The 25444-nt window shown below is 46.4% G+C and overlaps 1 protein-coding gene across 2 annotated transcripts in view; it reads left to right on the top strand.

Annotated features, from left to right (window-relative positions):
* LOC144934221 (ethanolamine-phosphate phospho-lyase-like) overlaps positions 1-25444 on the top strand; it is a 45705-nt gene that overhangs the window by 14000 nt on the left and 6261 nt on the right. For both annotated transcript variants that reach the window (XM_078859827.1, XM_078859828.1), the window contains exons 2-12: positions 836-954; positions 2108-2267; positions 3867-3941; positions 6575-6668; positions 10019-10135; positions 12129-12211; positions 13603-13828; positions 15855-16009; positions 17632-17721; positions 18768-18898; positions 24462-24535. In XM_078859827.1, the coding sequence (XP_078715953.1) occupies positions 836-954; positions 2108-2267; positions 3867-3941; positions 6575-6668; positions 10019-10135; positions 12129-12211; positions 13603-13828; positions 15855-16009; positions 17632-17721; positions 18768-18898; positions 24462-24535 (1324 nt within the window). The remainder of the gene's footprint in view (positions 1-835; positions 955-2107; positions 2268-3866; positions 3942-6574; positions 6669-10018; positions 10136-12128; positions 12212-13602; positions 13829-15854; positions 16010-17631; positions 17722-18767; positions 18899-24461; positions 24536-25444) is intronic.

Here is a 25444-nt window from a genome sequence, read left to right as displayed (position 1 = left end):
CTCGCTAACCCTAACTAAATCTATCAACATGTTCAACATTTTCTGCGTTCATCATCACCTTCGTCATCAGCCGGGATTAATCCGCTGATGAGTCTGCACTTGACATTTAATTACATTTTAACAGCACCAAATCCCACACCGCAGCAACTCATTTGCAAAAGTATAATCATTGCATGACATATTAACTTTACGTGTGTCTGTGTGACTTTGGAAATTGAACTCCAGAGCCTGGAGCTGCAAATGTTGGGGCACCGATTGTCATTGTTTATTTTGAATCGATTACAGTATTTCCATGAAAGATAGTGATCAAAATATAGCCTCTGTTGATTCGTGAGATGTGTAACCCGTGCGTGTGCGCGCGCGTGCGTGTCAAACGTCGAGAGAGGTGTGGGTGGTGTGGAGCAGTGGGGGACTGTGGGTGGTGGTGGGGGGTGGTGAGGGGCTGTGGGTGGTAGTGGGGGGGGTGGTGGTGGGGGGCTGTGGGTGGTCGTGGGAGCCTTTGAGCTGTGTGGAGCAGTGGGGGACTGTGGGTGGTGGTGGGGGGGACTGCGTGGTGACGGGGGTGGGGGCTGTGGGTAGCAGTCGTGGTTGTGGAGGGGAGGGGTGGTTTGGAGCTGTGATGAGTGTTGGGTGCTCTGGATAGCCACAGGGGTTGTAGGTAGCAATCGGTTCTGCGAGGTATGTCAACAGGAGCCTCAGGGTCTTAAGTTGACCTTTTGGCAATGCAGGGCGTGCGTGCGTGAGTGCGGTTGAACGTAGTAGCTTCAGGCTCGCGGCGCATTCTTTTCGCTAACCGCTGGACTTTCGCCGCGCCCGCTCTCTGCGTGTCGAGCAGGCCGTCGTGCACGCTGTTCTTCTCGTCGGACCCCCTTAAGATGGTGCGGGCTCAGGGCCAGTACATGTACAATGAGAAGGACGAGCGCTACCTCGACTGCATCAACAACGTGGCGCACGGTGAGGCTGCCACCGCCGCTCGCTCTGCCACCTGCACCGGGGGCCTGAGTGCAGAACGAGCGACGGATTTCTAGACATGGCGTGTGATCGGACCTGTCGTAACTCCAACATCGGAGGGAAATTAAAAGAATAAAAGCATCCGAGAGTTAGGTGAGAACTTAGTCCTGGGGACCTCCCTTCACCAACCCGCAGTGAGGAGCATGGATAAGTATGGTGGGGACAAAAAACCCCGATGACTGAGAGGCACGAGGAAGTGGATTGACAGAGGCCTTTATGTTGCTATTCAGCAGAATTTTTCAGACAAGGCCCCCTGTCTCACAGCACGGTACTGAAATCGGTTTAAATCACTGACATTACAAGACTTGATGATGGCATCCACGATTGTAAAGAACATGTCGAGGCAGGAATTGAAGTCGGGCGTGAGAGTTTCGCTCACTGCAGCATTGGAAAGCCTGCAGCAGTCACACTTTCCCATCATCTGCAGCGGAGTTTCATAAAATGTTTGATAGCCATCATGCCGAGCCTCCCCCATTGCTCACACAGCCTCTGGTAGTGTTCCTCCTTCCCTAAAACACCACCGTAAACAACCGCCCTCCCCGTCTTTCATTTTGCCTTTTAAGCACACGTCTGCGCGCTCGTGAGAAGTGCTGTCGCTAATCCTGCGAATACAACGCGAGTTTAGAGCTCACCATGTTCAGCGTAAACTCAAGCAAAACAAGTTGTCCCGTGACCGAACGCTGTTGTAAATTCGTCCCTTCAAAGTTTTCGAAGTGCCCGTGCCCTGGCACACTTCAAGAAGTGACGCATCGCATCGCGTTGTGCATCCGGCTGGCTGGAGTCAGTGGCAAGAGTTCTTGACTCACAAGAGGACAGCGTGCGAGTGCGAGTGCCGGTCAAGAGCCGATTCGGTTACAATCTGTACCCGCATTGTGAGAAGTCAACAGGGTTGTTTTTGTTTTAAATCCTTTCTATGGATAGACTCACCCCCTGCCCCCCCCCCCCCCCCCAACGTCGACATGCAGAATCCCCATCACAGGCCCAGGGACGGCAAGGGGCAGATTTACGCCGCGAGTGGCACTGACGTTGACTTTTTTGTTTGTTTGAAGACGCCGACTCTTTGTTTTGCCGTTGACTTTGTGCGTTTTTTTAACAGTCGGCCACTGCCACCCAGACGTGGTCCAGGCTGCCCACAAGCAAATGCTGCTCCTCAACACCAACTCACGGTTTCTGCACGACCACATGGTCTGCTACGCCAAGCGGCTGACGGACACCCTGCCCGAGAAGCTCTCCGTCTGCTACTTCGTGAACTCGGGGTAAAAGGGAATTGCAAATCGCCGACGAAGCAGGACGGGACACAAACACGCTTGGTTAGTGGTGTCAGGTGTTGTTAGTTTTTTTGTCCTTTTCCTGGCGAGGCGTCGCAGAGACGCCTGCTGCAGGGGGTTGTATGGACGAGACCCGAGTTATTCTCGCCGCTCAGCAGCTGCTGCTGCCCATCACCCCGGGGAGCGAGGGGTTAAAGGGCATGGCTAAGATGAGGGACCACACGCCCGCGCTAAAGGGTTGGCGTCTTGCACCGACTGAGGAGTTCGGTTTGCCCCCAGAAAATGTTGTGTTCTCTGCAGCACACTCTTGAGAATGTTCGATTCGCTGTAGATGGTGTTTGCCTCTCTACTCTGTGCTCTACTCCAACAGCAAGACGTTCACGATTACCATACGATATTTGTGCCATTAGACCCTTATCATTGTCTTTAGTTGCAGTCCTGAAATATTTCATACTTAAGATTCTAATAGATTATGCTAACAATACTGCTACAATACATGGTAATGCTATTGAGTGTATTAATAGGATACAATTTAAATATATGGGCATTTCTAAACAAGCAACACCATGAGGTACATAAGACTGCAAAGAATATTAAGTGCCATTATAGTCTACAATTGCATGCAGCATAATCCCTGGGCGTGTGTGTGTGTAACACGCAAGCATGGAACCCCGTGAAAAGTTGTGACAGCCGTACCCCAACCTAAGCGTTTGCATTCTCAACCAGCCTCATTATCCTCTTGGCAAGGAGGTATCGTTATCTACGTCTCCATTCAAGATACCTTTAGCTGGGCGGAGCATTTCAGAGCGCTTCAGAGCGCCTTTGTATTGCACGACCTGTTCGCCCAGAGCGCATCGTAACAGGAGCTCACAGTCTGCGGAGCTGCTGCCTCGCCGAGCGTTAGGTGGACGTCAGATTGCGTCAAAGATCCGATTGATCGAATGTGTCACACGCCCGCCTAATGCACAGCGAGCTATATGCAATTGTCTCCGCCTTTTAAAAAACAACAAGCACTCTCCGATCACACCGTTCAATAACAGCTAAGTTCCGCATTGTAGCGCCATGGTGGAATGCTCTCTACCCACTGAATACATGGACAGATTGTGTCGGGGTTGCAAATACACCGTGCTTGCGTACTGGTTTCATTATCAGCTGCTCCTTACTCGTTGCGGGTCAGTGACTCTGCGCCCATGTGGCCACAAACACGGCAGAAAATGAAGCAATCACTTTACAAGACGGCGCGCTTCCTACGTCTTCGCTCCCGTTTCTACGTAGATAAACACAACATATGCGTTTTGTATAGCCCACTTTACACATGTATTGCATTATCCGTGGTTTTTGTTGTTGGTGTTGTTGTTTATCCGGGCCACCCCATTCATTACCTGTGGTTCCACAGAAGGTGTGGTCAGGCGGGGAGAAAACCCACGTTTTGTATAGCCCGATTTACACATGTATTGCATTATCCTGTTGTTGTTTATCCGGGCCACCCCATTCATTACCTGTGGTTCCACAGAAGGTGTGGTCAGGCGGGGAGAAAACCCACGCTGGCACATTCCTCCTGACGCGCGGCTGTGAAATGACTTTCAGGTCAGAGGCGAATGACCTCGCGCTACGCCTGGCCAGGCAGCACACAGGCCACGAGGACGTGATCACCCTCGATCAGTAAGAGATAGTACTGCCGGTCATGCACACACACACACTCCACGAGCACGTGATCACCCTCGATCAGTAAGAGATAGTACTGCCGGTCATGCACACACACACACTCCACGAGCACGTGATCACCCTTAATCAGTAAGAGATAGTACTGCCGGTCACGCACACACACACACTCCACGAGCACGTGATCACCCTTGATCAGTAAGAGATAGTACTGCCGGTCACGCACACACACACACTCCACGAGGACGTGATCACCCTCGATCAGTAAGAGATAGTACTGCCGGTCACGCACACACACACACTCCACGAGCACGTGATCACCCTCGATCAGTAAGAGATAGTACTGCCGGTCATGCACACACACACACTCCACGAGCACGTGATCACCCTCGATCAGTAAGAGATAGTACTGCCGGTCACGCACACACACACACTCCACGAGCACGTGATCACCCTTGATCAGTAAGAGATAGTACTGCCGGTCATGCACACACACACACTCCACGAGGACGTGATCACCCTCGATCAGTAAGAGATAGTACTGCCGGTCATGCACACACACACACTCCACGAGCACGTGATCACCCTCGATCAGTAAGAGATAGTACTGCCGGTCATGCACACACACACACTCCACGAGCACGTGATCACCCTCGATCAGTAAGAGATAGTACTGCCGGTCACGCACACACACACACTCCACGAGCACGTGATCACCCTTGATCAGTAAGAGATAGTACTGCCGGTCATGCACACACACACACTCCACGAGGACGTGATCACCCTCGATCAGTAAGAGATAGTACTGCCGGTCATGCACACACACACACTCCACGAGCACGTGATCACCCTCGATCAGTAAGAGATAGTACTGCCGGTCACGCACACACACACACTCCACGAGGACGTGATCACCCTTGATCAGTAAGAGATAGTGCTGCCGGTCACACACACACACTCCACGGACGGGATTCAATAATCATGGAGGAGCGAACATTATTACCCTTAGGGCTGAACAGAACCTTCAAATATTTTCGTGGCCAACCACGCGTCAACACAAAGATCCCCCATATAGCCTTAACATACTCTTGGGGCAAATACTGTTGGCGAGCACCTATGAAGAACGGAACACGAGAGGGTGGGTGGCCAGCACTACGCCTTGCCGCCTTTGTCTCCCGAGTGGCAATGTTTACACACTCACCAGGCAATCATTCGAGTACTCATTCGAGTAACTGGTGAGTACTGCCCTCATCAAACCGGAAACCTCTAGTGCTCAAAGGCCGCCAGCTGTTTGTTGTACAATTAACTAAAGTCACATCTAAACTCCAGATCGACAGGGACTAACCGTGCATATTCTCTCTTTTGGTTTCTATTCGTGGGAACTTTTCATCGGCTGTTTAATGTCATCACGGCAAAACAATTTGAGTGTTCCGAAGACTGTATAATATTATCATTGCCGTGTTGCCAGCAAGCCCCTCTCCCAGCGAAACATTCCCTTGTATCCATTCAAATTGGTACCCTTGTCAAAAAAATACAATCTCCAAATAATGATTTTAAGTCCCAAAATAAAATTATCCAACAAAAAACTCACTATTCGCAAGAAATAATTGTGTTTACTTTTCCATGACAAATGCTTATAACTCAAAACGTTAGTGAACGTGACCTATGGCAGAATCATCACAGCTGTAACAACACCTGCAAGGATTACACAAGACTGTTTTGGTCACCTGTGCAATAGCACACCTGGAATCCTGAGCTCGGTCTAAACAGAAATCGAATCTGCAGTCCCCTTTCAATCCGCTGTTGGTAGAAGACTTCCGCACGCCATGTCGATCCATGGGGGTTGTTTCCCCATACTTCACCACGCTGACCAATCAATGTAGGTTGGTTGGATTTAGGGGCCCAGTCCTGTCGTACGCGTTTCTGCGTGGGCTTTCCATTGGTTTCCTTCGGGCCTTCGGACTCATTGTGGCTTTCCTATGTAAATGAGAATGTTTTCTTTTTTGTGACCATAATGGCTATAATTTTCAAATAATATTACAGTAGGTTCTTGCGGTTGAGCTGCATAAAACTCTCCAACGTGTTTCCATGTTATACCGCAAGTTGCTTGGCACAATACTCTTCGGTTCTTTCGGTTTGCTTGGCACAATGTCTGACGTATACCTTTACATGCTGGAAGATCGAGCTCCTTAAGAAGCTCCCAGGACGTGGAGTGAAACGTCGATCATCGTGTCGAGCAACACCGAGTGCAACCTTCAGTGCCACAAAAGTGCAGATAATTATCACCGTGCTCTGTGTTGTCATTGCCTCGGAAATGTGTGTGTCTCATGCCCCTGGGTCATGGAGACGAAAGTTATTCAGTATGGACAACTAAAAATTACACTGTGTTCATTTTGTTCTTTCACAAGAACCATTGTTGGTGGTTACACCTGAACAATAATGGTGCTTATATTAAAAATAGATTCATGCATACGATTTCAGTATCCTAACAATCCTGTCCATTAAGATAACTCACATTTTAATTAAGCCCGGCCATGACTGAGTCATTCTGTCACCGAGAGTTTGCGCGGCTTCTGAGAAACAAGCGGAAAAAAAATGTGATTTTAAATGTACTCGTACGCGTCTCTCCTCAGTGCCTACCATGGCCACGTGACATCGCTCATCGACATCAGCCCGTACAAGTTTAACCACATGGGCCCCGACGCCAAGAAGGAGTGGGTGCACGTGGTGAGTCATGGTCTCAAGCGTAGGGACCCACTCCAAGTGGCCGAGGGCTACTCCACGCAGAAGGCTCTTTTCTTTGGCTGCATCCTTATTCAATACGGCCAGCAGCTGTTGAGACATCTCACAAAAGCACGTGATGAGAGAAATGCCGAGGCACACGGATAGATATGATCGTCGTAGAAACAAAATAATGTTTCCCTATTTATAGAAATGAGCTCACGTGCAAGTGCTAAGTAGATTGTTAATTCGATGCAAAGGATTTCGTGACGCATTTTTTTTTTATTCATAATTAGTTTGTAATGGGTTGGAGATTGTGTCGGTATAATGTCAATAAAAACATTTTTTACCGTAGTAAATATCGTTTAGCTACTGTAACAAAAAGTGACATTACACGTACACGATCTTTCGGTAAAGTCACGTAGGTAAAAAATGAAATTAAAATTAATAAAAATAAAATAATAAAAATCACAACGTTTCGAAGGCAACACAAGTCTCCGTCATCAGGTGGGACCGTCACAGCCAGATTTGCTGCTAAGAGTATGAATCCTTGCAGTCACGAAAGCTTCAAACGTACACGATCGCCAATCCGAAACAAAGTATTTATGAATCACGGGTGAATTGTTTACATTACGGGATTGTTAGGGATGATGACGACCTTCGGGAAGCTTCCACGTCGCAGTCGAATGGCAACGGTCAATTATGAAGATATTTAAGATAGTGCCCATCTGTATTATACAAATGTGATACAAGCTGACCGTATATTTGCTATCACGATTAAATGTGGCTGCATCTCAATGAGTTGTAACAGTGGACGTGTTTATACTGTATACGTCCATCCAAAGCAGGAACACCGGCTCCTATTAAGTATTGAATCAAGTGTGTGAATGCCACTTCATCTCGAGGCGTTGTAACAAAGTTGGGGAGGGGACTGGGCGGGATTAAAACCTGGGGTTACAAAACAACAACGAAACTGGGGAGGGTGGTGGGCGAACAAGTGAGCCGAGGGGATCGTTGACAAAGGGGTTAGGGTGAGGATGAGAGCACGACACGTGGGAGAGAGAAAGGGCAACACGTGCGGGACCAGGGGGCAACAGCACACTAAAATGAGTCCTGGAGGAGGGCAAAGATGAAACTGGTGTTGCCGCGGTCCAGAAATCGAAGAGTGCACGCAGAATGAGGGTGTCGTGGGGGTGGGATTTCCAACAGCAGCGCCAGTCCAGTGATGTCAGGTAGCTCCAGATGAAGTTCAGGGCACTGGGCCTCAGACAAACAATTGCGAAGAGAGCCATGTGGACACGAGAGGTCTCTGAAGTCCATTACACTGGTCAACAACAACAAAAAAACATATTTTTCTGGCCTGGACTTTTGCAGCTGTTTTTTTTACTAATTTCAGGGTGCTGATTCCAAATCTGATCTCAGATTTGCTCTATCACATCTAATTTTTATGCTATCGGCATACCCCATTTTCATTGATTTTACCCGAAATTAACTCTGTCACTTATGATTGCAAGTTGTTGCGAGTCAGTGACTGCTTTAGTGTTAAAATATGGTGCTGTATGTTTAGGATGGTGTGTTTATAATATCATTTTATGTAGATATCCACATTTATTTAATATTTTTCTTCTGCAGTTTTTATTGAAAATGCAATATTTTATATCTTAAAAACCTGATGTGATAGACAAAAACTGATGCCAGATTTGGAATCAGCACTCCAAAATTACCTTAAAACCGATAATTGGTTCTTTACCCTTCTATCTGGCAACAAAACTGACACCTTTTTACAAGGAGTCATATTTGCATAGACCGCAATACCTGCAGTCATAATACAAACAAAAGAACATAACTCTGATAATGTGCACTATCAGAGTTATGTTCTTTTGTTTGTATTATGACTGCAGGTATTGCGGTCTATGCAAATATGACTCCTTGTAAAAAGGTGTCAGTTTTGTTGCCAGATAGAAGGGTAAAGAACCAATTATCATATTTTTACTGGCAAATGAGGTTCCCATAGTGTAGATACCTTAAAACCGTTGGCATACCTTATGCCAGAAAAAGTGTGTTGACCAGTGTTATGAATGAGTCCCAGGTACTTGGTTATAGGGGAGGTGGGGCAAGGATCAGAATTCAGCCTGCTGCCTTCTGGTCACTTAGACAGGCGACTGGGAAAATTTGTATCGTTAATGAAATTGGGATTAGACTATATACATCATAAAACATGTGATTGGTAAATAGCACTGTCGCGGTCCCACTCATGCCCCTCGATGTAGCTGTGAAGAAGAGCCATTACTCGGAATGTCACATTATATATGTGTACACATATGTTTCCTTATTAAGGTGGTGTTATTGTGTGCAGTTTATTGCTATTTGCAAAATAAAGTGCCAGCCAGACAGACGGGAGGATCTGGGAACGTTTGGCTCAGGCAAGAGGCAGGCAGCTGTGTGTTGAGCTCACAGCGACCTGAACCCACCATGGAGTTGGAAGCAGCAAACAAACACGACCAAAAGGCCCAAACCACCTTCGCATCTCTTCAGGAAAATGTGTAACTTTTTGTTACTGAACCTTATGTGCCAGAGGTACGTTCAGCACTTTCAAGATCCCGCTTCACGGTTGGGATCACGAGGACATTGACCCCGGGTCCAGTGTGGCGCTATGAATAGACTCCAGCCATGAGCAAGTGTTGCCCGCAGCCGCACCTCCGATTAGCACGGTTGGCTATGTACGGTGCGAACGAAGTTCAACATGCATACACGTTTTAAAGCTTTCGTGACTGCAGGGATTCATCTTCTTGGTTCTTTCGGTAAAGTCACGTAGAAGGGAAGTAATAAAATAATAAAAATAAAACATAATAAAATAAAATAATTTTCATTTTATTATTTTATTTTTTCATTTTATTTTATTATGTTTTATTTTTATTATTTTATTACTTCCCTTCTACGTGACTTTACCGAAAGAACCAAGAAGATACATACACGTGTCCATCACTTAGGCACAAGCGCACGAGTGCCCGTTGCTGTACCCATGCCTTGAGATGCGGTCGCATATCATCATCGGCAGTCCTGACCAAACCACTGCTGGATAAAGGCCTTTCAAAGCCATCGCCATTCCAGTGAGATGTCCTGTCCAAGCCTACTTAGCTTTCTTAGCGCGGTTACATTTAGACGCTATACAAATCTGACAATGAATCGCAAATTGTCTTGTATTGTATACGCATCTTCTAGCAGGAACGCACTCACAGGTGTTATGCTGTCTACTTTACGTGATGATGGCTGTTCCCGCTCCCTGTTTGAAGCCGGAGGCGAGAGTCAAACAGAATGCTCTCAATTCACACGCGGCGCGCCAAATGTTGTTGCAGGCATCCAGCCCGGACACGTACCGGGGCAAATACCGCGAGGATACCGCGGACCCTGGCACGGCTTATGCCAACGACGTCAAAGAGTTATTGGAACAGGCTCACAAGAAGGGACGCAAGGTATGGGGGGCGTCGTGCTCTGTTGCAAAACTTCGCCATGTCGGTGGTGTTCAAAACCGTCGAGGGGCACCACCTCCTATCCGCGTGTTCGCTGATTGTGCTGTATGGCTCTGCAATCGTTTTTTTTCGGCTTGTACCGCATTTCTTTTCGGCGAGATGTCCCGACGTTCCTGAAGAGACTCCCAGCACGTTGAGCGAAACGTCAGACGTCATGCCGGACAGCACACGGTGCGACCCGAACGCACAGGTTAGAATCGGAATTTAAATTTAGACTTGCGGGAATCTGATGAGCTACGAAGCTCTATTTCACCAATGTCCAGTTTCAACAATGCGCAGATTAATTTTGTACGTATATAAATCAAATTTTGATACCGCTACCCCCCAAGTAATGGGTAATTTTGAATGAAAACAAACTTGTAAGTACGACGCGCTACACAGCGCCGGCGCTGCGTTTGCGCTTACGAAGGGTGCGCAACACAAGTCGCTGGTCTCCACTCGGGAGTACGGATGAATGAATGTACTCATGGAGTGTTCAAGGAGGGTCGTCGGAGACGTGCTGCGGATAGAATGCGTCATCACTGTGTCGCCAAGATTTCAGAGCTGACAATCGGCAGCCTCCTTCCTTATCCGCAACCCTAAGGGGTCGACGAGTTGTACACACCACCCCTGCCCTGTGATATTTTCACAACCTTTCACGTACGACGGGGAGCGACTTATTCATACAACAGCACCCCAATTAAGTTACAGTAAAAGGTCACGCTGCGGGAAAGGTCGCGGTATTCGCGCTCCAGAGAAGAAAAGCAACACGCACGCGCACACCCAGAGGCGTGGTTCAAACAAATGGGAAACAGCCAGAAGACTTACTGTGGAAGCATTACGGTGGATTATTCAGACATCGATGTAGTAATTTATTTTCAGTGAATTCCCACCTGGTGACATTCTTGGCAGCGTTGTGATGAGTCGATGCACACTCTAACAAACAGAGTGGAAAACAAATGTTTCTAAATATTGAAACAATTTGGTTGTCAGTCCATGCGTGTAATATTTCACTCGTTGACTGACTCGACTCTTTACAGCTCAAATGGTTGGCTACGTACGATGTGAAATAAGTTCGACATACATACCAATGTGATAATCGGACAAGAGATCCTTTGTGAAAAAAATACAAACAGTAGAAGCTGGAAGGAAGGCCAGGTGTGGTTATATCTGCAGAAGATGAGCTTCACCTCCCCCCCCATCGGTGCAACATCAGCACGCATTGCTTAAATAATAGCTGTATATATGCATGACGTGTTCTGCAGTATAAGATCAACGTGAATGCTGTTTTCCGTTTCGCACGTGAACAATGCGGTGTACAAGAATGTTTCTTGCTGTGTTTGTAGCAGTTGGGCAGTGCAGCAGAATCCAGTGTTGTACTCTATTACGCTGCCACATATACGATACCCACCTTCGCTAACCCGCACTGAACGGAGTGGTCTAGATATGGTCGAATAAACGTACCCCCACCCCCCGCCGCCACCGTGAGCTGAACACCATGGGAAGGCCCTCATCCAGCATTGGACTGACACAAGCGCTGGGAATGTACATTTTCGGAAAAATCGAACAGGGTGTGTGATGCTATTGTTAGAAGCACTTGGCTCACAATTCGAAAGATTACAAAGTCAAACCCCCCCCATCGGGGGGTTAATTCAGCCCATCACCACTCCGGCGCCGATAAAAGGAGTACCACTTTGTGGGAAGTTAACAGCGGTTGTCCTATGGATAAACTGGTCCTTGCCATGGGAACGTGGATTTTCCACGACTGGCTCAGGGCCGCCAATGTTAGTGAGAGCGCCGCGCCAGTTGCTCGTCGGAGCGGGGAGACGCTTTTAACTTTGTGATTTGTGTGGAGAAAAACGAAAGGATGTCGCGTTTTCGGTGTTTAAGAGAGGACAGTGCACGGTGTGGCATTGCCTCGCGTGTCGCCAAGCGCGATATTGTCTCTCCACCATAGATCGCCGCGTTTGTGGCCGAGTCCATGCAGAGTTGTGGGGGACAAATTATCCCCCCGCCCGGATATTTCAAGCAGGTCGCCGAGTATGTTGCATGCCGACTCATGACCTCACCATGACTCGCAACCAGCAAACCTACTTCTCAAACAAATACACGTTTTCACCACGTCAAACTTTTACATTTTATTCTCTGTCGTTCCCTATGATCTCTGCCTTGCTCACACTGATTTTGACATGCGAGCTCATGTTTCTTATCTAATTTTTGAAATGTTAATAAGGTTTCTCTCGTTTGCGTTTGGCTTATTTTAATTGCTTGAGCCTTATATATATATGTGTGTGAATATATATATATTGGCAGAAGTGCTGAGATAATTTTGACGTGCAGCAACGACTATGTTTTAACTGCAGATGCCTTGTGGAAATACAATGGCGCAACGGTAATGACTTTGGAAAAATTTTGCTTGAATTAATTGTCACATCCGGATTAGAATTTTTTTTTGTACGTTGACACTTCTAAAACTACCCACGATATACGACGATTGCACAGTTGGGCTTTTTTCAAAATGTATTGTTCCAACAACAACAACACACTTTAGATTTATTTTCATATAGGAAGCATTAATGAAAAGAAAGTAACTGACGTAGTAACATTAATTAGCTCCCTGGAAGACAAATATACATTTCGCATTTCAATTAAATAATCAAATGGTGGCACAGTGGTTAGCACACTGAACCATAAATGCGGTGATTTGAATTTAATAATATTTGAACTGGTTCTGGCTGTCTCTCTTGATCAATCTGCACTAACCAGCATGGTGAAGTATGGTCAAACTACCCCTATTCTCAACTCAGCATGTGGAGGCCTTCCTCCAACATTGGATTGACAATGAAATGTAATTTTATACGATAATTAAACTATTCAGACTCGAATCGTGTTATGCAAAGCATGGGATTAATGACAGTCAACAGAGTCCTTTTGTTGACGATTCTGTGATTATCAGCAACAACAGTAGCAGCCGTAGGCATGCTCAGTCCTGACAATTGTCAGTTTCGTGTACTCGACAATGACCGTGACCAAACCGCCATTCTGCCTTTTCTACCCTGGAGCTAATATTCGCGTTTTTCCGCTGCTTTTCTCTGCCTTTTCTTTTTGGGCTGCTGTCAGCTTTTTTACACCTGGCGTGGTTCAGCATGTAAAAACACTGATGCATTTTGCTTGAATTATTTCGAGAAAGTGACAATGTTTTTTTTTTGCTCTTAAATTACCAATAATTGCCAACGTATAACATAAAAGTTAAACGCTCTGCAAATATGCCCAATCACTTTTCGTTCATTATTTACCGTAACACTACGGCCATCGCATTTGGCCCACCGATTGCCGCAGCCCAGCGACTCACGCGTGGATTTTTTTCCCCCGTTGCCTGTCATCGTCACCCGCACCCACCTCCCCACACTGCCCGTCTATCCGCCACGCAGCCACGTTCGCAGAGCTGGAGGCATCTTCATCGCCGACGAGGTGCAGGTCGGCTTTGGCAGGGTCGGCAGCCACTTCTGGGCCTTCCAGCTCCAAGGGGAGGACTTTGTGCCCGACATCGTGACCATGGGCAAGCCCATCGGCAATGGCCACCCCATATCGTGCGTCGTGACCACCCGCGAGGTGGCAGACAGCTTCAGGGCCAGCGGCGTGGAGTACTTCAACACCGTGAGTAACGCGCACGCTCACCAGCACTGCCGAGCTGTTCTAAAAATATACTTTTTATTTTATTTTACCCGGTAAGGCCCACTGAGCTATATAGCTCTTTTTCGAGAAGCAACCTGGCCACAAATGATAGCTCAACGAAGTGGAAATTTGGCTGAACGAGCATTTCATGGGCGCACGGAATATGGGGCGGTGGTGACACGGCCCAGCGCGAGCACGTTTTTTGCTTGTTGCAAAGGTTTGTGGTTCTGACCCAGCGGCTGCCCTAGTTATTACTGCGTGGTATTAACCACGATCATAGCACGCGACGTCTGCTTAACAGTGGACATTAAAGATCCCATGACATTATTTGATATGGGTAGGCCATCAAGTGCTGGGATGACGGTGCGAATATGCCATATTTGCCAAAATGACTCGCAAATTGCTCAATTGGGTTAACACACGACACAATCATTGCCCCATACTGGCAGACTAATGCCCGTATGTTGACAAGGTGCTGAGTCACCTTGTGGAGTTGTGCCCACTGGGACAGCTGTTGCTGGCAGTGCCTATTCAAACGTGTTGATGAGATGCCATCAGACGCTCCAGGCGTATCAAAACTTGTACGGTGGGTTTTTTTACGACGCCATTGATGAACGATATTTCGATTAACGATGCGCCTCCCATAGGGTCCCATTGTTTCTATTAACGATACATTTTCAACAAACGATGCGTTTAACGATACCACGCGGCCGGCAATTTCGGCCAATCATAGCGCTCCTAATTGGACTCATGCAGACCTCAGCCAATCAGCGACGCCCTTTTATGAGCGTTTTGAGAGCAACTGGCTGCTTGCTTTTAAATGTTTGATGTGGGTTTAATACTTATGGAAACAGCTCTCTTGAATATTTCATGTTGTTTTATTTGAATGTTAAATAACATCAATAACAATGACCCCTAAAATTAATGTTAAGAAAGTGAGGAAAACTGTTTTCTGCCACCCCAACGTCTCCATCAACTCCTTAAGCCATCCACCTTCTTAGCCTAAGGTAAGCATTTACATTTTATGTTAAATGTATGCAAAATTTTATGCTCTATGTATTAATTATTTATCCATGTTTCTATTAACATTAATGTTTTAATTTGTCCTTATACGTTTTTTTTATTGCGTGTTTAAATATTATAAATTCTATTTTTAGGGTGAAAAATGTGAACTTCCAATCGTCTTCGAACAAATTAAGCCTTTAATATGTATTGCCTACATTCGATTAACGATCATTTCAATTAACGATGGCTTTCGTGAAACCAGTTTGTATCGTTCACCGAGGGACCACGGCATATAATTATTATACCACTGAGTCCAGTGCGCTGCCGCTGGCAAAACCGGTGAGGCCAGTTTCGTCCAACAGTTGGAACAAGACGTTATGACCCAGCTGATGTCATTGCCAGCGGCTGAGAAATGTTTTTTTAGCACCTTCTTCAGGGGCGGTTTCTTCATTAGGGCGATTGGGCGACGCACCACCAATGTCATTCAACCACAGAGTCACGCTAGCCGTCACTGTCAGCCTCTGGATATAGTCCAATCAGCGTCATGTCACGTTCTGTGGAGTACCGCCTCTTTTGGGCGATTTCACTACGGCTGAGAATCGCCCCGAGGGGCCCCATAGACTTACATTCAAAGATGTTTTTTTTCGAACGGGGGGCGCTGCAATGCATTCTCTATGGCTTCCGGGAGGGCTCGCCCTAACGTGCTTACGTCATCATACGTAAGCACGTTTCATCCAACAATATAATTTGTCGCCACCTAGTGGAATCTTTAATAAAATAAACTTGAGTGGTTTGTTTTAATAGTGAGTATAGAAACAAACAAGATGTATTGTAAGAGTCACTTTATTTTTCATTAATATTAAAGAAGTGAAGTTGCCTTTACATGCTTAAGCTGTTAATTTATTCATTGCATGGGTGGACCTTGTCAATCATCCAGACATTTGCCCCCCCTGAGAGATTTTGCAGGAGCCGCCACTGACCTTCTTGTCACATTTATTGGCAGTTTGGCGGCAATCCGGTGTCGTGCGCCATCGCCCTGTCGGTGCTGGACATCATAGAGAAGGAAAATTTGCGGGAAAATGCCGTGTCCACCGGGCGCTACCTCGTGGAGCTGCTCAATGAGCTGAAGACGAGGCACGAGATCATCGGCGACATCAGGTGACCAACGAATGTCAGAGCGGCGAGATGCCTCGTGCGGAGCGCGCCTGCAGCTCCAGTTTAGCGAGAATACTGGCCTCCCCTGTGCCTGTCACGCGCAGGTGGATTCACTAATGATTGCAACACGAAGGCAGCGGTGTGGCCACAGTGCACCAGCGCTGGGCTCCCACCAGAGGAGTTTATCACGGCACGCTGCATGGCCTGGACACCACTGGCGATGTAGCCACTGCTGCCAGAACATACCAGTTACTCGCTCAATCCACCTGCACACATTCGCTGGCACTGCAACACCTGGATTGGAGATTGTATAGCCTCCTCAATCTGGAGCCACAGGTTGCCACGAGCCACTATCTGTTACAGCTTCTTCTCTGTGTATCTCATTGTGATTTGTCAAACTTTAATTGCTGTACACCGCGCGATAGCTAATTCGCACGAGAGGGTGGGAATTTTGTGGAAATTCAAGCCTCGTGATAACTTTCGATTTAAAGCTTTCGTGACTGCAGGGATTCATCTCCTTAGTTCTTTCGGTAAAGTCACGTAGAATGGAAATAATAAAATAATAAAAATAAAACATAATAAAATAATTCTCACGACGTGAGGACAGCTGCTTGCGTTGTGGCCGAAACGTCGTGAGAATTATTTTATTATGTTTTATTTTTATTATTTCCATTCTACGTGACGTTACCGAAAAAACCAAGAAGATCGTGATAACTTGTTAATTTTGAGTCGAGAAAACGAATGTCCTCTTGTTTATAACAACCTGCTTGTCAAGTTTGGGTTTCCATCACATGCGCTCTCGGGTTTAAGTAGCTCGGTGCACGTGTGAGATTGCATGTTGTTTATCACTGCAGCTGAGTCAAACAAGGAGGAACGGGTTCGCATAACGATGACAACACCGTGGGCTGTGTTGTGTCTCTTCCTATCGTAGCTAACAGCATTGAACCCAATTATTAATCCAGAAAAGCCCCAGAGTCTCAAGACTCTGCTTTAGAAAGGCCCTGCTGCATTTGGATATTTGGACACTACCATTTATTGAACGATTGGCATACGTGGGAGGAAACCAGAGGATACGGAGAAAATCCTCGAACACGAGGGGGGTGGCACTCGACTCTACCACCTCCTGGCCTCATCCCGCAGCCCCACGCCTGCAACACCTCTTGAATTCGCTGGCGTGGTCACGCAACCAAGGATTCGTCTTTGGATGCGAGACCATTCACCTTGGACCCAGTTATCCAGACTCAATGATCGACTGAGCTGGGGGCATATTTAGCGAGTTGATTACCTGGTTGTGGTTGGTAAGACTCGGAGCTTCACCGTGATAATACAACTGTTAGAATAATGACAATTGTGAGTATTTTTTATTTACCCAGGAGAGCCACACTGATTTTGAAGACTCTTTTTCAGGTGGTTCCTCAGTTAGGATGTTTGACCATCACAAATTACAATGCGTACATTTAGCTATGGGAGAAACCCAGAGAACCCTCGTGCAGAATAAGGGGGAAAACATAACAAAGTCCACAGAGAAAGGCACCCGAGGCAAGACTCGAACGCAGGTATTTCTTGCTGTGAGGAGCCACAGTGAACAACGCTCTCTCCATGCCGTTCCCCGCGAATCTCCGCAGGGGGCAGGGACTGTTTGTCGGCGTGGATCTGGTGAAGGACAGGAAGTCAAGGGCAGCAGCAACTGCAGAGGCCGAGCACATCATCTACAGGCAAGTGGACGACCCTCGCTTTAATATTCATTGTTTGGAATGTTTGGGCTCGTGGTTACACATTAACACATACCTCGTATGTCCACTCGATTACCACTCAGTAAAAGCCACACATTTAGATGGTCGTACTGTTTATGCTTTACTTGCTTTGTTCTTCACGTCTTCAAATAATGGTAGGTGCTGTTGCCTGGTTCCGTTCGGCTAGCGAATGGTTTACCCCTTCCTCTCGTTGCCGTTGTTGTGAGTAGCGCCCAGCCGAATCGTGCTGTATAGCCCTCTGGTGTGTTCTCGGGTTTGTGCCGCGTATTCTGCAACCGAATATGGAGGCCCTAAGAGAAGCTGCCAGCACGTAGAGTGATACGTCATGGCGCACAACACGTGGTAACGCCCAAAAATCACATCGGAGGGCTACGGTCTGTGACGGGACTGACAGGGAATTCACACCCGTTGTTCCTTAAGTTCATGGGAAACGGTCCGCGCATGCTACGATTAGGAGCAGTTTTAATATTGACAAATATGTTATTGGTGCTTGGTGGTTCGTGAAACATTTTTTTAGGGTTGACAGTGGTATGCAGATCCAGACAGGCTGGGAATCAATGCTCTCTGACATATAACGGCAATCTAAAAATATCATTGGGGGGAACAACTGCCCCTTTTGTCCCACCCCCTTACCCCTGGGTGAACCTATGTTTTGTGTTGCAGCCTCTGTTTTTGGCCATCGTGGTCGCAGCACAGTGGTTAGCACGCTGCCCTACGAACTCGGCGACCAGAGTTGCATTCCCGCTCACGGCCAACAACAGTGACGATTATCTGAAACGGTCCTGGGCATCCCCTAGGTCAAATGAGTACTTGGTGCGGTGTGTAAACATCGCGACTGGGGAGTCAAAGGCGGTGGGCGTTGTGCTGGTCACCTACTCCCTCGTGTGCCATGCTGGCCTGCATAGGTACTTGCTAACAACATTTGCCCCAACAGTTTGTTTAGGCTGTGGGGGGGTGGCAATCTTTGTTTTTGGTGGTGATAGTAACAGCTACGTTTTGTCGGTCAGGTTGAAAGAGGAGCACGTGCTGCTGAGTGCAGACGGGCCCTACAGCAACGTGCTCAAGTTCAAGCCGCCCATGTGCTTCAACAGGGACGACGCCAAGTTTGCTGTGAACAAGATCGACCAGATCCTCATGGGTAATCCAGCTCGACCGGCGCCCACCCATTACATGTGTCGTGTTCTTCATGGAGGCACACACTTGAACTTGGAGGCAACACGTTTATTATAACACCCCAACATGGTTATCACTCAACGTTACAACGGTTAACTAGATCCCAACAGGGCAACGACCGTAGGACGTGCCGACCTCCCCCAGAGAGCCTCGATCGCTCTCAGGACCCCGGCTTTATGCCGCTGAGCGTGGCCTTGCCCCGCCCTTGGCCACGCCCCCTTTTGGATCTCTCCAGAAGCTTCTCGGCCCTCATCACGTGTCCCCCAAGCTCCCTTTCGGGGCCCCGAACTACCCTGTCCCGGTCACGTGCCCTCTCGGGTTCACACAGAGTATCACGTCCTCACTTGCTCTTTGTCCGACCCTCACCAGAACGATGCCCCCGATGGCCCGCTTCCATGTCAACCCTATTCTGGTGGCAGAGAGAGAGACTCCCGACGTGCATTTCGTGACAGTAGTTGGCACTAACGCCATTGTGACCCCTTTTATGCCACTACACATGTTGTCAGAGTGTTTCCCCACTAAAACATCACCAACAGTGTAGTGAGTTGATGATGGTCTCATCCCAGTCATCAATGACTGCACAAAAACAAATTTTTAAAAAACCCATAACTGTTCAATTCGGCTTTGCACTTGAATTGGCTAAATTCTATATCTGAGAAAAAAAATCGGTTTGTCGTGTGACGAACATTACTCTCATATGCAGAGCGGGTGGGAGAGTGCTGCCTGCCGGCTGCCGTGTGTGGACCAGAGGTCATTTTCAGGGATCTCCACTATCATGGGCCGTTCTCCGACACGAAGGGCTGCACTGTTCTGCATGAAATTCGAAAGGAGACTGTGTCCATGACATGAAGCCGATGGCACGATCGGGAACATTTTTTGGAAAATAGCAAAAATAAAAAAAAATTCTAACACCATCATCATAATCATCCCTTAATGTTAAAATAGCACCTCCCATGGAGTACATCCCCAGGCGCCCTGTGGCAGCTATACCCGTGAGGCACAAGGTGAACACAGCAACGGCCAGCAAGTCTGCCAGTTGGGGGCGATTTTGCAATGTACTGAGAAAAGTCGTAGTTGGGGGGGAGTATATTTTTTATTTGGGCCATGACGTCGCCACACATGGTCTACTCTTTTTCAAATTACATCGTGAGATCTTTAACTTCCACTGGGAAGCACACGGCGCACATTTTTACAGTTAATAAACCTGCAGTATTAACCAGGGAGGCCATTGGGTTTGAACCGTAAACCTCTGCAACAAGCGGCAAATTGCACTACCACTGGGCCAATTGCGAGATATCACCTATCTCTGTTGTGATCATTTCTACATTCCTACAATGAGAGACAGTTTTCCTTCCACTGGACAGCCACTGCCTTCTTAATAGTAAAGTAGCATCCTTCATGCAAACTGCACCTCGTAACACTGCACAATCTGTGCAAAGGTGCATGTATTCACATTATTTACGGCCAATAAATGTGTATTATACATGTGCGACGAGTGGTTAAATTCGTCACGGTATAAAAATAATAATAATTATTATTATTTGCACCTATTAGGCGCTTTTCCCAATGACTCAAGGTGGCGTTCATGGAAAGAACAAAGATAATTGAACAAGTAACAGTGGAACAAAGGCAATTAGAAGAAAGTTGTTTTTAATTAAATGTATTTTCACTTGGGAATTTAAATATATCAAGACCGTCCGGCAGCCTCATCTTCAAATGTAACGGGAGGGGGGCACCAGTAGGGAGTTCTACAGCCAGGGGAGGGGGGCACCAGTAGGGAGTTCTACAGCCAGGGGAGGGGGGCACCAGTAGGGAGTTCTACCGCCAGGGGAGGGGGGCACCAGTAGGGAGTTCTACCGCCAGGGGAGGGGGGCACCAGTAGGGAGTTCTACAGCCAGGGGAGGGGGGCACCAGTAGAGAGTTCTACAGCCAGGGGAGGGGGGCACCAGTAGGGAGTTCTACAGCCAGGGGAGGGGGGCACCAGTAGGGAGTTCTACAGCCAGGGGAGGGGGGCACCAGTAGGGAGTTCTACCGCCAGGGGAGGGGGGCACCAGTAGGGAGTTCTACAGCCAGGGGAGGGGGGCACCAGTAGGGAGTTCTACAGCCAGGGGAGGGGGGCACCAGTAGGGAGTTCTACCGCCAGGGGAGGGGGGCACCAGTAGGGAGTTCTACAGCCAGGGAAGATTGGGGGAGCAGCTACCAGTGGGGAGTTCCCAACATGATCCTAATTTCCACTTCTGAACATCTGTAAAGAAGAGCTTGATAGCTCATCGGATTCCTCCAGTATAAAATAAATATTGTCATTTTGATTCTGACTTGTCTGGAAACAGAGAGCGAACACAACAATGTAAGGACTTGTATTTACATTAGTTATTTGTCATCTGACATATCCTTTCCCCCCTACCCACATTTAAAATCGCCTCGGCTGTCTTTGTAACGAAACAGATTTTGGATGGGCCTCTGAAGAAGCGCCGTCGTCGTGCCACTAGAGGGCCTTTGAACCACGAATTTGTCAATCTGACAGCTCTGTAGCCCCCACCATCTCACAACGTCCACCACAGTCGAGTTTGTCTCATGCCCTTACTCAAGCCAATGATTAACAATGGCAATTAATTATCGAGAAAAGCCTTCACGAATTCCGATACTTTACTTTTTCAAGAGGGTCCTGGTTATTGTATGTATGTATGTTGAACTTATTTCTCACCGGATGTAGCCAACCGTGCTAATAGGAGGAGCGGGGCAGGACGACAAACTAGACACAAAAAGCATTTCTCAAGAAATTTGTTTTAAATATAGATGTAAAACTGCATAGCTCCAGTGGCTTCCTAATATCAGAAGGAAAAGCGTTCCATTATTCTTCTTGGTTCTTTCGGTAAAGTCACGTAGAATGGAAATAATAAAATAATAAAAATAAAACATAATAAAATAAAGTAATGAAATAAAATATAAAATATATCATTTTATTTTTATTATTTTATTATTTCCATTCTACGTGACTTTACCGAAAGAATCAAGAAGATAAATCCCTGCAGTCACGAAAGCTTTAAATCGAAACGTTCCATTATTGGTAATGACCAACAATGAGTGTTGGATTTAAGCAAAATGCAGAACCTGGAGAAAACCCTCCACACACTGTCATCTCCTGGCCAAACCTAGAAACCCCACACAACATCCTACAAGCCTCGAGGTCACCTACGTTACGAACCAGGCTCGAGCCGTGGTAGTACACACCTATAAACCAAAACACTTTGAAGGCAGTGAGGAATGGTGGATCGCACAAAAGTTGCAAAACGCCCTTCCTGTGGATGTTGAGGAGGTGCCACAGCGTACTAATATCATCTGTCCCGTATGGGATAGTGCTGCGCCCTCGCAAGTGTGTGTTTCTTCGGGGCACTCTCATTTCCTCCAAAATTGATAAACACTCATTCATTGACGGAAAACATAAATATACAGGGGACTGCAGAGCTTAGGCAATTGTTACCGCCTCACTGCCTTCCAGCTTCCCTGTGGTCCCCCAGCGATTGTGAGATGCAATTTGCATGAATGACAATGTTTTCAAAAAGTAAACATTAGTATTATTATAACCCTGCTTAGCTTCCAAGCTACGTTGAGATTAGGCACATTCAAGGTGCTTTGGTAGTTGGCCAAATTTGCTGCTGCAATTTTGTTTGGGTATTTTCTACTACTCGCATTTTTTATTGACCAAGTTAGTATCATATTTGTAGAGTTATTCAAGAGTTATTCAAATTTGCAATCCAGTGTACCTGCCGTGCGTTGTTCAGCGTGATGTCTGACGTTTCACCCCTCGTGCTGGGAGCTTCTTCAGGTAGTGAAGAAGCTGAAAAACGGAATATTTTATCTTTGTCAGAATCTTTATTTAGACTGGAGGAATCCAATGAGCTCTGAAGTTCTTGTTCACATGTGTCCAGTAGGGGATCTACAAGCGGTACAACCCCAACACACACAGAGGAGAGCTAATCTGGAAGTACATTTTCAAAGGGTGGCAGCTCTGTAAGCAAACAAGTGTTTGCCGTGCTTATTTTAGCTCCCAGCCTTGATTGGATGATGCTTTAAAGCATTCAGACCCACAAATCAGGCTCCTTGTTTTGCTGCCTGCTGCTGATAAGCCGTGCCCCATGGGTAGGTGTTCTTCTGCAAGAGAAGGACAAGAGAGGGACAAGTGGAGACGCGTGTGCTTGGTACTGAGAATTCAATTTTTTTTTTTAGAATTTAATTTTGTTTTTAAAGACGGTCACTGCATCACGTGCTTTCACATGCGCTTCTGCGGCCACCTGGAACGCTCTTCCATTCGATATTAGGAAGCCACTGGAGCTATGCTCTTTTAAATCATCATCTAGATTGACAAACTCATTTCTTTAGAACTGCTCTTTGTGTTTAGTTTGTTGTCCTTCCCCGACACCTCTGATTAGCAAGGTTGGCTACGTACGTGTGAAAGAAGTTCAACATACATACATGCATACATAAAAATGTACGTCATAGCAATTATAATGCGGAACTATAATAATAGAGCACTGCCTACCCTTGAATATTTTTGCGTAGCATTGACTTCATTGTCAACAAAGACACGTCGCTGCTGATGTTTTTCATTATCAGCAGCGGCAGCAGCATCCACACCAGTGACGTTTCACACCACTCGATGTTAATATAAACACATTGAACTGAACTGCTGCACTATTTTCCGATTTAAAGCTTTTGTGACTGCAGGTATTCATCTTCTTGGTTCTTTCGGTAAAATCATGTAGAAGGGAAATAATAAAATAAATAAAATAAAACAATACAATTCTCACGACGTCTCGGCCACAACGCAAGCAGCCGTCCTCAGGTGAAGAACAGGGCTGTTGGAAAATTAGTAGGACAGCCCTGTTCTTCACCTGAGGACGGCTGCTTGCGTTGTGGCCGAAACTTCGTGAGAATTGTATTGTTTTGTTTAATTTTAATTATTTTATTATTTCCCTTCTACGTGACTTTACCGAAAGAACCAAGAAGATGCTGCACTATTGTGAACCACTGGACCATTCAAGTCAAAGTGTCCCCACTTTCCGCTTTTTATGGCCACTGGTGAATGTATCGGCCAAAGATGTACGATAGACTGAGTTAACAATCCTGGTCAGGATTTGAATACACTGTGCTATTATTTGCGCATGGCCAAATCAACCGGAATGTGCCAGATGTTTCGTCACTTCTCGGAATCCAACTACGGTTAAAGGCTGAATAGAGCTTGGATAGGCAACCGCCATGCATAAAACATGTGTGTCTGCTGCGGGGCTATGTCATTAGAGTGCAGTGCAGCAAAAGGCATTGTTTTAATGCACCCTCCTCTGTCTTCTATGCACCAACACTGACTACCATGGCAAAGTATGGTCAAATAGCCCTCGGGACGTGGGGTGGTACTTACCCAGCCGTGAATGAACCAGAAGGGCTTTGTGTGTGCTCTTATTCCAGCACCACAAGTGAAAAGCGGGAGCGATGAAGACAATTTACTTTTCAATGTTTGTTGATTTCCACAGAGATTACTCAAGGAGAGAAGGTGGCAACTCTCAAGGCACTTAAAAACCTGACGATGGATTCTCATCAGGCTCAGGTATCTCTTTGTTAAAATTGTGCAAGCTAACGGCACTCCACAGTCCATATATAGCAGCTCGACGAGGTAAAAGAAGAAAGGAAAAGCATGCTTATGCGTGGATCTTGTAACGCTTACAAAATTTGGGTAAGCGTTTGGGAGAGTTTGTATATTTTAAAATAGCCCCTTTTTTCGATGTAAAGCTTTCGTGACTGCAGGGATTCATATTCTTGGTTCTTTCGGAAAAGTCACGTAGAAGGCAAATAATAGTATAATAAAAATAAAACAATAAAATTCTCACGACGTTTCGATTGCAACACAAGCAATCATCATCAAATTTTCTTGCTGTGGTTTTCACACCTGCTGATGATTGCTTGTGTTGCAATCGAAACGTCGTGAGAATTTTATTGTTTTATTTTATTATTTCCCTTCTACGTGACTTTACCGAAAGAACCAAGAATATGAGCCCCTTTTTTGCTGCAGATTGGGTCTCCACGTTTTGGACAATGCTTTTGTAAATTTGGCCGGTTTTCTCAAGGGTAAATCGTGAATAGCAACACATTGTATTATGTTTACAAAGCTCCTTTCCCGCCCTCGGAGCACTCGTTTAATATGCCCTAAAAATATGGCTTGCCACAGGTTAATACAAATGAATATATATTAAAAGCTATATATATTTTACAATATATGAAAAAATGTCGCGTGACTTTTTTTCCCCCCGCACCTCCGATTAGCACGTTTTGCTATGTTCAATGTGAAAGAAGTTCAACATACACAAATATATTGTGAACCCCTCCCTTTAAGTATAGACAGAGCTGATGCAAAAATACTTTCAACATTGTTAAAAATCTATTAATTCTTTCGGTAAAGTCACATAGGTATAAAATAAAATAAATCACGACGTTTCAGGCGCAACACAAGCGCCCATCA

This window comes from Lampetra fluviatilis, chromosome 9 (genome assembly GCF_964198595.1).
Source record: "Lampetra fluviatilis chromosome 9, kcLamFluv1.1, whole genome shotgun sequence".
In the NCBI taxonomy this organism is placed as follows: Eukaryota; Metazoa; Chordata; class Hyperoartia; order Petromyzontiformes; family Petromyzontidae; genus Lampetra; species Lampetra fluviatilis.
The sequence above is the reverse complement of the archived record's forward strand: the minus strand, read 5'-3'. Positions and strand labels throughout refer to the sequence as shown.